This window comes from Salvia hispanica, chromosome 5 (genome assembly GCF_029641045.1).
Source record: "Salvia hispanica isolate PSC_SH4W2 chromosome 5, Shi_PSC_v1, whole genome shotgun sequence".
In the NCBI taxonomy this organism is placed as follows: domain Eukaryota; kingdom Viridiplantae; phylum Streptophyta; class Magnoliopsida; order Lamiales; family Lamiaceae; genus Salvia; species Salvia hispanica.
The window spans coordinates 46,575,269-46,590,591 of NC_142696.1; the positions used below are offsets into that span (position 1 = coordinate 46,575,269).

The window sequence follows — 15,323 nt, forward strand, 5'->3', positions numbered from 1 at the left end:
ATAGGTCGTCGGAAACCTTTCAATATCAACTGTCTTAAAAGCGAAAAAGAAACATTTCCGTGCCCACATATGAGAAACAACTAAGGAGACCTCATAATCAATGGTTACATTTTATGTGGTACATATAGTAACAAATGGGACCTCGTAAACAATGACCATATTTAATATGGTATACATACCCATTGTATATTTGCAGCTATAGTTCATAATTTCACTCGTTTTCCTTTCCTTTCTTTCGTACAAAAATATCGAAATTGTTACACTTCTTTAGTAGTACTATTAAAATTTGACAATTAGTTATATATGCATTTACTATGATAATTAACAAGTGTCCTCAATCATCAATTACACTGTCTTACTACAAGAGATTGATATTCCTTTTTTATTGTCCCATTACAAGAATCAATTACATTTTCTAGTGAAAACAACACTTTCATTATCACTTTCTTATTTTCTTTATTCTATTTTTACTTCTCTACTTAACTCGATAATTATCTTTTTTTAAAAAAAATTTGTGCAAAAAAAGAAAGAAGTTGATCAGTTGTTGAGATAAATAGAATGTTTATTTTATACTACTAATAAAATGTCAATGGTGAATTAATTGAATGTAGAACAAACTTATCAAATAATAAAAATTAAAAAGATAAATAATGATGGATAAACCGAACTGACAAAATGAGGGACTTGGATCCTCTGCTGTGGCAAAATGCACAGCAGGGGATGTTGTGCAAATCATATCCCTCAATTGATTTTTATTAAGTTAGATTATTTTCTTTTATGCATAAATGAGTGGCTTTGATCTACACAGCATCCCCTGCTGTGCATTTTGCCACGGCAGGGGATCCAAGTCCCAAAATGAGATTGAAAATGGCAGATAGAGAGGTAGGTGGTTCATAAAACTTATGAAAACAGTTAATATTATGAAATAGAAAAGTCTTAATCTTTATAAACATTAAAAACCATACTTATATTAAAATAAATTGAATATGTATACATACATATATTAGTTAGAAGTTGTATAACGAATAGCACTTCTTATTTTCTTGAGCACGTATCCTAAGATTCAAAAATAGCATACCATACAAGTGGACAAATATATTGGACAATTATGCTGCCCTAAATTTGTGTGAAGGAGACTGGATCCATTCTGCAATACTCCCCATCTCATTCTATCATTAATTTATATCTATTATTATCTCTGTGCCAAATCCAAATAAAATGCCAAACTAGCAAACACCCTGAACAATTCAAGTTCCACCCCCTTGGGCCAAATTAAACGTGTTTGACCATGTTATGGAATGGAATGGATACATTTATATTGGAGTACATTTTATTATATAAGTTCCAAATACACCACAAAATGACATACAACATTGTGATCAAGATTTTCTTATCAATGCCTTTGGGCGGCGAACTATCGAGCCATGTGAGAAGACATTAATTTAGTTGTTTCTGAAGCAAAAATGATATTTCATCTGTCCCACGATACTTGAGTTAGTTCTTTCTTGCACTCGCTTTGAAAAAATGATATAATAAATAGTTAAAGTGGAGATAGAGTAAAGTAAAGACAAAATAAAGTGGAGTATTATTTTTCGAAAACGAGTGCAAAAAAGAAGTAACTCAAGTGACGTGGGATGAAGGGAGCAAATTTTTTCTAAGCAAATTTTCTATTTGGGACCGAAAACAGTGAAGTTTGAGTTCAAAATCTCTTGTTAACTACTCTCTATATTCCATAGTAGTAGAGTCATTTCATTTTCAGCACTCATTTTGAAAAAATAAAGTGGTGAGCAATGTAAGAGAGAGAATAATGTAGAAAATAATTAAAGTGGAGAATCATTTCATTTTCAGCACTCATTTCATTTTCTTCTCTACATTATTCTCTCTCTTACTTTACTCTTTCTCCACTTTAAGTACTCCCTCTGTCCATTTGTAGTTGAGTCGTATTCCTTTTTTGGTTGTCCTACTGTAGCCGAGTCATTTCTTATTTTGGTAAAAAACACTAACTTTTTCTTCTCTCTTACTTTATAATCTCTCTTATTTTATTCTCTCATCACCTGTCTACATTTTTCCTTCCCTACTTTATTCTTTCTTCACTTAAATCACTTTTAACACAATTTCTTAAATTCCATGCCGAAAAGAAACGCCTCTACTACAGAGAGACAAAGGGAGTACCATTTTTTTAAAAAGTGCTACAAATGAAATGACTCTGCTATTGTGGAACAGAGAGAGCATGTTGTTTACAAGACAAAAGGTGCACTTTTTTTCTTCTTTCATGAAAATTAGCGATGTTACTCCCTTTGTCTTTCAAGATGTCCACCTTTCATTTCTCACTCTAGATGTCCATTTTCTACACTTTAAAATAAATATTTTTCTCCTCTTTTTTCATTAAAATATTCATTCATATTTTTACTCAAGTTAATCATATTCAATTATTCCATTTAAAATTCGGTGTCATTCAAGAACGTGACCATGTTGAATTAAACTGAGGTGTAGTTTTGAGATAATGGCATCAGAAAACAATTTCTAAGCGGCTAAGTTTCGGTTGAAAATAATTAACCCTAAAGAATTTGTCGTACTTGTGTCACATCACGCACATTTAATTCATTTGCACATGCACGCAAATAATTACTCCCTCCGTCTCTCATTAGGAGTCACACTTTGACTGAGCACGAGTTTTAAGAAATGTAAAGAGAAGTTGGTTGAAAAAGTTAGTGGAATGTGAGATCCATTTTTTTTATATTGTTTTATAATAAAATATGAGTGAATTGAGTTAGTGGAATGTGAGACCTACTTACTATTTATGGTAAAAATGAAGTGTGACTCTTAATTGGGGACGGACCGAAATAGAAAAGTGTGTCTTTTAATCGGAGACGGATGGAGTAATATCTAAACTCAAGTATATACTTCTGCTACCGGGACAAAAAGCATTAATTAACGTAATTTCTTTTCAAAAGAACATATACTGCACACACACCCAACTACAACTATCCCATGAGCAGGTTTATTGGTTATTAGAATCAAATTATTTAATTAGTTAACGCAAAATTGTGGGAAATAAAATATCAAGATTCCATCTGCTGAGACATTGTTATGCTCAATTATTCATCAAATCAAGAAGAAGATCTAGAGTATTAGTATTTTTACTGCCACGAGAGAGCCTCGATATTAATAGTCGTTAATCATGATATAGTTTATCTTTCGCCAGTTGCTTGTTTCTATGCCAGCTATAAAATAATTTGTTCGCTTTTTAATTATATAAAGAAAAGTACGCCACAAAATGACATATTCCCTATGTCCCATTAGAAATGCAACGTTTTTTTTTTTGGGTTGCCCCACTAAAAATGAAACGTTTCTTAAAATAGAAACATCACTCTCTCTATTTTTCCCCCTCTCTTACTTTACTCTCTCTTCATTAACTCACAAAACAATACTTGCATAAAATCCTGTGCCGTAAATCAAATATTTCATATTTATTGGGACGGAGGGAGTACAACATTGTGATCAAGATTTTCTTATCAATGCCTTTGGGCGAACTTTCGAGCCATGTGAGAAAGACACTAATTTAGTTGTTTTTGAAGAAAAAAATTGATATTCTATTTGTCGCCCGTTACTTGAGTCATTTTTTTTTTCACTCGTTTCAAAAAAATAATATAATAAATAGTTAAAATAGAGATAGAGTAAACTAAAAATAGAATAAAGTGGAGTATTATTTTTCTAAAATGAGTGCAAAAAAGAAGTAACTCAAGTGACGTGGGATGAAGGCAACAAATTTTCTATTTGGGACCGAAAACAGTGAAGTTTGAATTCAAAATCTCTTGTTAACTACTCACTCCATTCCACAATAGTAGAGTCATTTCTTTTTCAGCACTCATTTTGAAAAAATAATTAAAGTGGAGAGTAAGACAAGAGAGAATAATATAGAGAATAATGTAGAGAATAATTAAAGTGGAGAGTCATTTTATTTTGAGCACTCATTTCATTTTCTTCTCTACATTATTATATTCTCTCTCTTACTTTACTTTTTCTCCAATTTAAATATCATTTTTCTAAAAAGTGCTACAAATGAAATGACTCTGCTACTGTGGAATGAAAGGTGTATGTAGTTTACAAGAAAAAAGGTGCACTTTTTTCCGTCTTTCATGAAAATTAGCGATGTACTCCAAGACAAAGATATCCACCTTTCATTTTTAGTTTGTCTCAGTCTAGATGTCCACTTTCTATACTTTAAAATAAATATTTCTCTCTTCTCTATCTATTAAAATATTCATTCACAACCTTTACTCTACCTAATCATATTCAACTATCCCACTTGGGTTCGATTGGTTGCCTTGAAACTATAGGTTAGTGGAATATTTTCACCCATTTTCCTCTGTTTGGTTCACCTTTGGGAAAGGGTTGTTGACCAGGAAGATAAACCTGACCCGTCTCACTTTTTGGGATAGTAAACCAATTTTTTGAGCTATCTCTACCTCCCCTCCACCCCTGCGATTAGTTGTATCTATGGTTGCAATAATTAATGCTAAATTAGATTTTACCAACTTCTCCCTCATCCACTTCAGCAAAATTGCTTCAAACTGCTTCAATTGAGAGGGAGCCTAAATCTCACGCCCAATTAGGGCGAACAGAAATTGGGGCAAATACAGATTTGGGAAAGAAGAAACCACTCGCTGCTAGTTGTGCTCCCTTGACGAGGACGACACGATAGGCTTCAAGCGTGTCTGATGCGGACTTGATTCGGAAGGTATCGATTTCTTCACAATCCTAATTACTTTTCGAACTAGGTTTGTTTTGGTGGAGGAATGAATACAATGTCTCAGATTTATGATGGGTTATCTCCATCCACAAAATTAGAGTATGATTTTGTTCTCCATTCACAAAATTCTTGTTATATGCTTTCGACCCATTAACAAATTAGAACAAATGATTGATTTATTTTTTATTAGTAGGTGTTTACGAAAATCTCTATTTTTTAACTTTTGTGTTGAACTACAGATTTGTGACATCGATGAATGCATATGCTATTTACTCCATTTTTGCTATTTTTTTATGTTTTGCTTTGCATATTGAAGTGTCTTTGTGCATCTTTTGGAAGGAATTGTTGAGATGTTGATTTGTGGCAGTGATGAATGAATATGCTAATTACTTCATTTCTGCGTTTTTTTACCTATTGCGTTGCATTGTTGAACTGCAGGTTTGTGACATTGACACTGATTATGCAAATTACTTTATTCCAAATCATAGGATGCTTCGTCCCGGAAGAAAATGGCTGAATACATGTTAGTGTTAGAGGAAATTGTTCGTAATTACAAAACAAACTTGCTTCTTCTTCGCATCGTGGTTTCCTTAATTAGAGGCAAATCCAAAAGGAAGGACGTGCTGGGGCCAATGTCAGTTATAGTTTGATAAACAAAAGGCCTAAACAAGTATGCCATATCAACATAATGGTTAGGCTTACAGACAGGGCATGCATTGATAATCTCAGGATGGACAGGAACACTTTTGGAAGGCTATGTCATCTATTTTTACCGCTAAATTAGGAATCTGAAATTTTGCCCCTATTTTATCGCTAAATTAGGGTTTAAGGGTAACATGGGGTTTACAAATTAATTCAAGGGACATAGTGGTCTTTTTGGTTGCATATTCTATTATTTTGTTATTTTAACAAAATCTAAAAAAATGTGGCTGCAGAATTCCTAAACTGCAACCAAACAATGAAAAGGATTACTTATCTCTATCATGAAAAGTAGGAAAGTATTATAAACTAGTGATAGTATTTGCTTTCTTACATTTTCCAACGTAGGCAACCAATCGAACCCTTAAAAATACATAGTGTAATTCAAGAACGTGACCAATTTAAATGAAACTGAATATGTAGTTTTGAGGTAACAACATCAGAAAACAATTTCTAAGCGGCTAATTAGTTTCGGTTGAAAATAATTAACACTAAAGAATTTGTCGTACTTGTGTCACATCACGCACATTTAATTCATTTGCACATGCACACTCCCTATGTTGATGTTGATGAAATAATTGATATCTAAACTAAAGTATATACTTCTGCTACCGGGACAAAAAGCATAAATTAACGTAATTTCTTTTCAAATTTCAAAAGAATATATACTGCACACACAGCCAACTACATCTAGTCAACTACCATAAACAGGTTTATTGGTTATTAGAATCAAATTATTTAATTAGTTAGTGCAAAATAGTGAGAAATAAAATACTATCAAGATTCCATCTACTGAGACATTGTTATGCTCAATTATTCATCAAATCAAGAAGTAGATCTAGAGCATTATTATTATTATTATTGTATTATTATTTTTATTATTATTTTTACTGCCACGAGAGAGCCTCAATATTAGTAGTCGTTAAACATGTTTCTTGTTTCTATGCCAGCTATAAAATAATTTGTTTACTCTTTAATTATATAAAGAAAAGTACAGCTATACGAGATGCCCGCTGCTGCAAGTATCGGCCTCTTCTATTTGTTTCCTATCCTTCACGTTTTATTTTATACTGTTTCACTTCATTTATTTCATAGTATTAATAATACTGGTTACATTAGTGGCATGGTTTGAAAAAATATGAAGAATTATACCAAAAGTTAGTATAATAGCTACTCCTAACTTTATACTAGAATGTTTGTAGATTGATGGAATATATGATTTTACCTATTTACTATACATAGAGTATAATTAAAATAAGATAAGTAGTGATAGTCGCATAAAAATAGCAAAATGAGACAAATACTAGCAGACATAAGACTTATGAGAATAATTAATATACAAAATAATAGATTTTAATCTTTACAAACATTAAAAATCATACATAATGATATATCTAAGTGAATAGAAAATTAAATTTTCATTAATAAAAAGCATACATAGGTTAAGTGCAACGAATTACGGTTAAGTCTTTGTTCTTACCCCAATTCGTCATGTAATATCTCTACAAACAATTCTTTACCGTGCATTTTATGGTTGCTTTCGTGTGCTGGTCATCTTTATTTTTTTCTCTCTTAAATTTTTCCATGTTAAATTTTTGTTAGGATTTTGCATTGTTTATTCTTTTTATTGTGTAGATTTGTATGCGCCATTTATAGCAATATGTACATCAAACTTCGTGCCCAATTGCCAATATAATACAGTATATAGCCAATTAATTTATAGCCGAGTCTCGACACTTATCATATGATAGAGCAAAAATGTACTCCCTCCATTCCAAGACATGCGAAAGCATTTTTTTTTCATGAGATTTAAATAATTGATATTTAAAGAGTCAAAATAAAGTACGAGAGAGAGAAAAATAGAGAAGTAAAAAAATACTCCCCCCGTCTCATAAAGATTGTTCTATTTTTCCATTTCTGTCTGTCCCACAAAATTTGTCCCATTTCACTTTTTACCATTTTTGGTAGTGGACCTCATATTCCACTAATTCATTTTTTTATAAAACTAGTATTCCCTCCGTCCCATAATAGATGTCGCACTTTTCTTTTTAGTTAGTCTCACAAAAGATCTCACTTTTCATTTTTTGGAAAAAGTTATCTCTCACATTAATATAAATATACTATTTTCTCTCATCACTCAACACACCAAACATCTCCTAAAATCCCGTGTCATTACCCAAGTGTGTCATCTATTATGGGACGGAGGGAGTATATAAAAGTAGGACTCATATTCCACTAACTTTTTCAACTCACTTTTCATTACATTTCTTAAAACTCGTGTCCGGTCAAAGTGAGACAATCTTTGTGGGACGGAGGGAGTAATAAAGTATGTGGAGAATAAAGTAAAAGAAAATGTTTTCTTTACTAAAAAGGAAAATGACTCACTTATATTGAAACATCCCAAAGAGGAATATGACTCGCTTATTTTAGCACGACGAGCCATATACCCTAAAATCGTGTGAAGGAGAATGGATCCTTCCTACAATAACCCCACTACTCATTTTATCATTACATCCACTATTATTTTCTGAGCAAAATCCAAATTGAATACCAAATACCCTGACCCTGTGTGAACCTTGAACAGTTCTAAGTTCTACTCACAATTAAACATGCAAAAGAAAAAAAAAAGAAAAAGAAAAAAGAAAAATAATTTATAAGACTAGTAATGCTGTCCAACAACCCCACTCGATTTTACGACCAAAAAGAAATCCTCAACTTGCCCTTCCCTCCTCTCTCTATTTCTATATATACCTACCATATTGTCTCTCATTCAATTCAGGAAACCCCCCAAATTTAATTTTTGGCTCGCGTTTCCAACTCCAAATTAGCTCACAAGGTGAAACTCTCATTTCCACAAAAATATCAAATTCATGGGCAGTTTACCCAATCAAAAACTTGACACCGGATTCTCCGGTGTCATCAAGCCCCTGGACCCTGAAGAATTCAGGAGACAGGGGCATCTAGTCATCGACTTTCTTGCAGATTACTACAAGAACGTCGATAAATACCCGGTTCGCAGCCAGGTCGAGCCGGGCTACCTGAAGAAGCGGTTACCCGAATCGGCTCCCTACGACGCGGAGCCGATCGAGAAAATCCTCGGGGACGTCCAGAACGACATCGTCCCCGGCATCACACACTGGCAGAGCCCTAACTACTTTGCCTACTTCCCCTCGAGCGGGAGCATTGCCGGATTCCTCGGGGAAATGCTGAGCACGGGATTCAACGTCGTCGGTTTCAACTGGATGTCGTCTCCGGCCGCCACCGAGCTCGAGAGCATCGTCATGGACTGGCTCGGGAAGATGCTCAAGCTTCCGTCGGAGTTTCTCTTCTCCGGCGGCGGCGGCGGCGTGTTGCAGGGGACCACCTGCGAGGCCATACTCTGCACAATGGTCGCCGCCAGGGATCGAGTCCTGAAGAGGATTGGGAGGGAAAACATCAACAAATTGGTGGTTTACGGATCGGATCAGACGCATTCCGCGATCCAGAAAGCAGCTCAGATTGCCGGAATTAATCCGAGTAATTTTCGCGCCATAGCGACGTCTAAATCGAACGCATTCGGGCTCACAGCAGAGGCATTTCGGGCTCAAGTCGAATCCGACGTGGAATCGGGCCTGGTTCCTCTGTTTCTGTGTGCAACGATTGGAACGACGTCGTCCACCGCTGTAGATCCGCTCGGCCCGCTCTGCTCTGTAGCGAAGGAGTTCAACATTTGGGTGCACGTCGACGCCGCCTACGCCGGAAGCGCCTGCATCTGCCCGGAATACCGCCATTTCCTCGACGGCGTCGAAAACGCCGACTCATTCAGCTTCAACGCGCACAAATGGTTCCTCACAACGCTCGATTGCTGCTGTATGTGGGTGAAGGATCCGAGCGCGTTGGTAAAAGCTCTCTCGACTTATCCGGAATATCTAAGAAACAAAGCTTCCGATGAGAAATCGGTGATCGATTACAAGGATTGGCAGATCACTCTGAGCCGTCGATTCAGATCTCTGAAACTCTGGCTCGTGATCCGGAGCTACGGCGTGGCGAATCTGAGGAAATTTCTGCGGAGCCACATCAAAATGGCGAAGAATTTCGAAGGATTGATCGGAATGGATAAGCGATTCGAGGTGGTGGTGCCGAGAAACTTCGCCACCGTGTGCTTCCGCATTTCGCCGATCGAGATCAGCGGAAATCACCAGATCGTGTCGAAGGAGGAGGCGGCGAACAATATAAACGCGAAATTACTGGAAACGATAAACGAATCGGGGAAGATTTACATGACGCATGCGGTGATCGGAGGAGTTTATGTGATGCGGTTTGCCGTTGGAGCTACCTTGACGGAGAACAGACACGTCATCTTGGCTTGGAAAATCGTTCAAGAACATGCAAACGCGCTCTTGAACAGTTCCTGATTTTTGCTCATTTTTTTTTTCATTTTTATTTTTATTTCTTAACAATGAAATGTGCAATTCCGGTCATCTGTTTTTTTTTTTTTTTGTTTTTTTTTGTGAATTTGAATAATATATATAATTAAAATTATATATATCTTGTGTACATATATGTATTAATGGAGTATATGAAGTTAATATTTTTCAACTAAAAGTTGAAAAATAGTGGTTTTCTTACGAATTAACACTTGTGACGATGTTACAGTGAGTGATAATTTACATATGATTGGAATTAATTATAGATGAAGTGAGGCATACTACTCTATTAATTAATTACACTTTTAAATTTACGTGAATTAGGTGAGACATTGCAACACTGCTAGGCGTCATCCTGCTTAGAATTAGTCGTTACTTGTTCTCTTAAAAGGTCATGTTTATATTTTTTATATGATGTTTAGGAGCTAAATCACTATCTGAACTATCAAATTACAGGAAATCCTTTGACTGGGTCCATCTAGGATAATTTATATATTTATTTATTATTGTTGGTTGCCAGAGAAGAACTGCTGTGCATGTTCTTGGTGTCAATGATATGATGGATTGTGTGAGATTTAATAAATATGGTGATGAGAATTCAACAAATAAATTTATGAGGGTAGCTAGCTTTGAATGATTAATTCATGTATAATCGAGTGAGAGTTATACATACTACTTAATTAGATATAAATTTTAATGCTTATTTCCAAATTCCAACCATATATAGTCGTTATTTAATCCAGGAGTAGTTGATAGAGATATTATTTGAAGAATTGAACTGCACCACCAATAACACATAAATAGTTTGCAAATTCTTTCTTATTTTTGTTGTTTTTGGTGAGTGTCGTATTGTGGGTGGCAGCTGCCTCATATGTATGCTTTCATCATGGTCGACAAAATAATATATACTTCCTCCGTACCAATAAATATAAAATATTTGATTTTAGTGTAAGATTTTATATAGTGTACTGTTTTGTAAATTAATAGAGAGAGAGTCAAAAATAGGCATAGTGTTATTTCTATTTTAAAATTTATTTCATTTTTAATGTAATAATCTAAAAAGAAAAATGTTTCATTTTCAATAGGCAGAGTCATTCAGAGTTATATACTACTACTATATAAGTATTTTTTAATAAAATAGGAGTATGTTTTAGGATAATCAAATTCTTACATCTGATCAGATTATATTATCCAGTTCTTTACTTCTAATTTCTTATGAGATTTTTTGTAGAATTTAGAAATGATTGTGTGTTTCTGTTTCCTAACCCGCATACTATATATGGATTAAGTTGTAAGAAGATGATATTATAACTTTTTCACGAAATGTATTAGTTTAGAAACACTAATATGAGGTGGTCGAACCTACTTTCTATTTGAAATTCTTTGTGTTAATCAATTGAAGAAATTCGAACTCGTGAATATAATAAAAATTTATATCAAATGGAGTATATTAAGTAGTTTTTTTTTATAAAAAAATTAAGGTGAAACTAACATCGTTTTAAGCTTCTTCGTGTAAACAATTAAGTTATACTCAAGCCTGGAGGCTATGGCAAAACTATTGACCATGATTCGACAGCAACTTTAAATATCGAATTTAATACTATTTTTTTCATTGTATAAAGTTTGTCACATATTTCCATTTTTATCCATCTTATAAAATTTATCATGTTTATAGTTTTATTTTTTTATTTTTAATACTGGTCCTCAAATACTATTAACTCATTTAAAATTATATTTTTATTTTTATATAAAAGTAATATATAAAAATAAAATTTAAATTAATTTTTTAAAAAATGGGGGAAATAAACATAGTACTCCCTCCGTTTCGCCATAGTTGTGGCGAAACCTTTCGGCACGGAGTTTTAGAAATGAATATTGAGTGTGTTAAATAAATACTCCCTCCGTCCCAGAGAGATTGTCTCATTTCCTTTTTCACACTCGTTTCGCAAAAATAATAATAAATAGTTAAAGTAGAAAGAAAGTAAAGTAAAAGAGAGAATAATGTAGAGAATAGTCTTACCTACATTATTCTTTCTTTTATATTACTCTCTTTCAACTTTACCTATTTATTATTATTTTTGCAAAATGAGTGCAGAAAATGAACTGGGACAATCTTTGTGGGACGGAGGGAGTAGATAAAAAGTAAGAGAGAAAAAAATGTAGAGAGAATAAAGTATAAAGTGAATAAAGTAGAGATAATAAAGTAAGAGAGAGTAAAGTAAGAAAGAGAAAAAAGTTATCATATAAGGAAATGACTCAACTATGATGAAACTTTCCAAAATAGTAAAATGACTCAACTATAATGAAACGGAGGGAGTACAAATTTTTATACTCAAATGAGTAACGACAACTAGAATCTTCATAGGGCAATGAAAAATGCACACGAGTCATGGAACATGTGCCCAAGTCCCCCCCACGTATAGCAGTATATTTAATGAGAAGAAATCCAGATCGCTCTTACTCTAAAATCGATTTATATTTCTATATAATCATTTACTCAATACTTGAATGTAAATTTTGTTAAAAAGTTGTTTTTTTGCGGATTTGTAATTGGCAATACATTTAATATCAAATAATAATAAACTAAGTGCATAAAGCAAAAAAGTTGTACTATTTGGATTGGTTTTGGTATGATCAGCACACAATATTATCTATACATTCATCATGCTTAATTTTTTATTCAAATAAAATACTAATGCTTATATTTAGTGCGTAAATACGTAACTTTTGTGGATAAGTACGTCTAAAGTTTAAAACATGGATTAACGTTCCGTAGTTAACAAAGTTTATTGTAAATTCATATTATATCTGTAGTTTCACAATTCACATAAAAAAAAGAAGTTAATGGAGTTACCTAATGCATCATGGGATAAATACTACTACTCAGTATGATACATTTGATTGAGATATTTTTTATATGTGATAATATTTCAATACTATGTTTGAATATATATTAAATACCTATAATTAATGTATATTCAATTATTTTGTAGGACGTAGTATTAAACTTAACTATACTTACTTATAGTTAAAATTTATAATTCTATTTGTCCATAAAAAATAGCCCAATTTGCGGACGTCGTGAGTTTTAATGATAAATTGATAAAGTGTAAAAAAAGGAGAAAAAGTAGGTAAAATAAGAGAGATGAGAAAAAGTGGATAAAGTAAGAGAGACACAAAGGAGAAAAAGTGAATAAAGTATGAGAAATAAACTTTCCATTTTATAATTATGACTACTTTTTGTAGACATCCCAAAATGGTAAAATGAGACTTTTTTTCGTGGATGGACAATGAAGTATTAATTATAGAGCACATGGCAAGGTCGCATACAGAATTTCACAAATTACTACTCCCTCCGCCCCCCTGAACAGTATAACCATTTGATTAGTATGAGTTTTAATGTATAATTGGTGAAGTAAGAGAGAGACAAAGAGTAGTGTAAGACGGTTAGTGGAGAGTGAGAGCCACACCATTAGTAGTGTAGTGTAATGTATAAGTTGTAAATTAAATACTATAGAGGTAATGTGTTGTTTAACTATTTTAAATTTAGAAATTTAGTAATTTTTAAAAACAATCTAATAAAGAAATACCCCCTCTGTCCCACAATAAAAGTCCTGTTTTGGCATTTCGCTCCGTCCCTCAATAAGAGTCATATTTCACTTTTCCATAAATGGTACGTAGACTCCACATTCCACCAACTTATTCCACCCACATTTTGTTATAAAACTAATACTCCCTCCATCCCACAAGAATATGCACTCTTTTCTTTTTAGTCCATCTCACAAGAATATGCACTTTCTAATTTTAGAAAGTCTCTTCTCTCTAATGAGGTGGGACCTCTCCACTAACAATACTTTACTTATTTTTTCTCTTGACATTTCTCATACTTTACCAATTTTACATTAAAATCCGTGTCGTCCCCGAAGTGCATATTCTTTGGCGACGGGGGGAGTATATTATAAGTGAGATCCAAATTCCACTAACTTATTCAACTCACTTTTCTCTACAATTCTTAACACGTGTCATAACTAAATAGGACTCCTATTTCCGGATGGAGGGAGTAGTTCATACTTTTTAGAAACAGACGAAGTAATATTTGTAGACTCTCATTACTATAAATTAAATACCTAACTCCTTTTAAATTTTGAGGCGCAAATTAGTTTTGATGACGTGGTTAGTATATTTACGCGTGTGTGTGTAATTAATTAGACAAATAATCTTCAAAGTCAAATGTCACCAAACCCAAGCGTCCTATTTTATTAACGTTTTTTTTTTTTTTTGCTTAGAGTGGTAATTTTATGTTACTCTATTTAGATAAGTTTTTTTCATCTCAATGGGAGACTCAAGGATTTAATGCTGCTCCATAGCAAGGATCGATCATCTGATCATTTGGTTAAGGATGAACGAGTTCCATGCCATTCAAATTTACTAAATCAATTAACTATTCCGTTAATTAAATTTCACATATACCATCAATTATTTAGATAAACTCCACGTCATGAATTGATCAGAAATTTGGAAAACAAATAAGCATTTTATTTCATTATCTCTCTTGCAATTTTTTTCAAACTCATATTCATGTAAGAGCTGATAATTAGAAAATTAAATTAAATAATACTAATGAATTAATTTAATGGCGTCGAGAAGCCAAGGGCATACAAAAAATGGTGGTGGTTCAATTTGGAGAGAAATCTCGATGATATCAAGATTACTATGAACTTGTACCCAAGACCTTTGATCTCAAGCATTAACCAATACCACTGGCTAGACTAACTCTCACACACACTTTTCTCTTCTTGTCTTTGTAATTTCTTTCCAACCCTCTCACCCTTCAAATCTAGTGATTAGGACTCGAGCATTGTTATCGCGAAAAAGGCTGAAACTTAATGGCGTTGATTTCAATCGTTTTTTTATAATTTAAAAATACATAATAGGAGTATAAAGTAGCTATTAAAACTAAAAAAATGTAAAATGACTTATCGAAACAAAAGGATTGTGTCTGCTCGTGTGTTGATCACGAGCTTCTTGTAGTGGCTTAAGTTTAGGGTGTCTCTGCTAGCTTTTCTCTTATTGGTTTTGGGTTTGATGTTTCTAGGTTTACATTCAGACTTGAGCATGTGTTTTCGCTAATAAAAAAAACACGTGTTTTGCGAAAAGAAAATTTGTTTTCGTGGAAAGTTTCAATGGTAGTTCTTGACTCTAAAATTAAATAGTCAGCACAATGATTTACCTCATAGACCAAGAAACCAAGTATACAAATTTTGATAGTTAAATAGTCAGCACAAAGATTTACCTTATACTCCGATATTGCTTGTCAATTTACAGGACATCTTAATCATCAGTATTTTTATATAATGAGGTTTATATGCTAACAACCTCACAAGAATATATTGTGGTATGAAAAGGACCACCAACTCGATGTTTGACTTTATCCTATAAATGTAATAAATGTCAGCATACTACGT

At 33.3% G+C, this 15,323-nt stretch overlaps 1 protein-coding gene across 1 annotated transcript; it reads left to right on the forward strand.

The window, feature by feature from the left end:
- Nucleotides 1-8,221: 8,221 nt before the first annotated feature.
- On the forward strand, nt 8,222-9,912 carry LOC125186894 (tyrosine decarboxylase-like). Its single transcript, XM_048083380.2, has one exon. It carries the CDS (start codon nt 8,323-8,325, stop codon nt 9,844-9,846), a length of 1,524 nt encoding a protein of 507 aa, XP_047939337.1. The 5' UTR covers nt 8,222-8,322; the 3' UTR covers nt 9,847-9,912.
- The last annotated feature ends 5,411 nt before the right edge of the window (nt 9,913-15,323 follow it).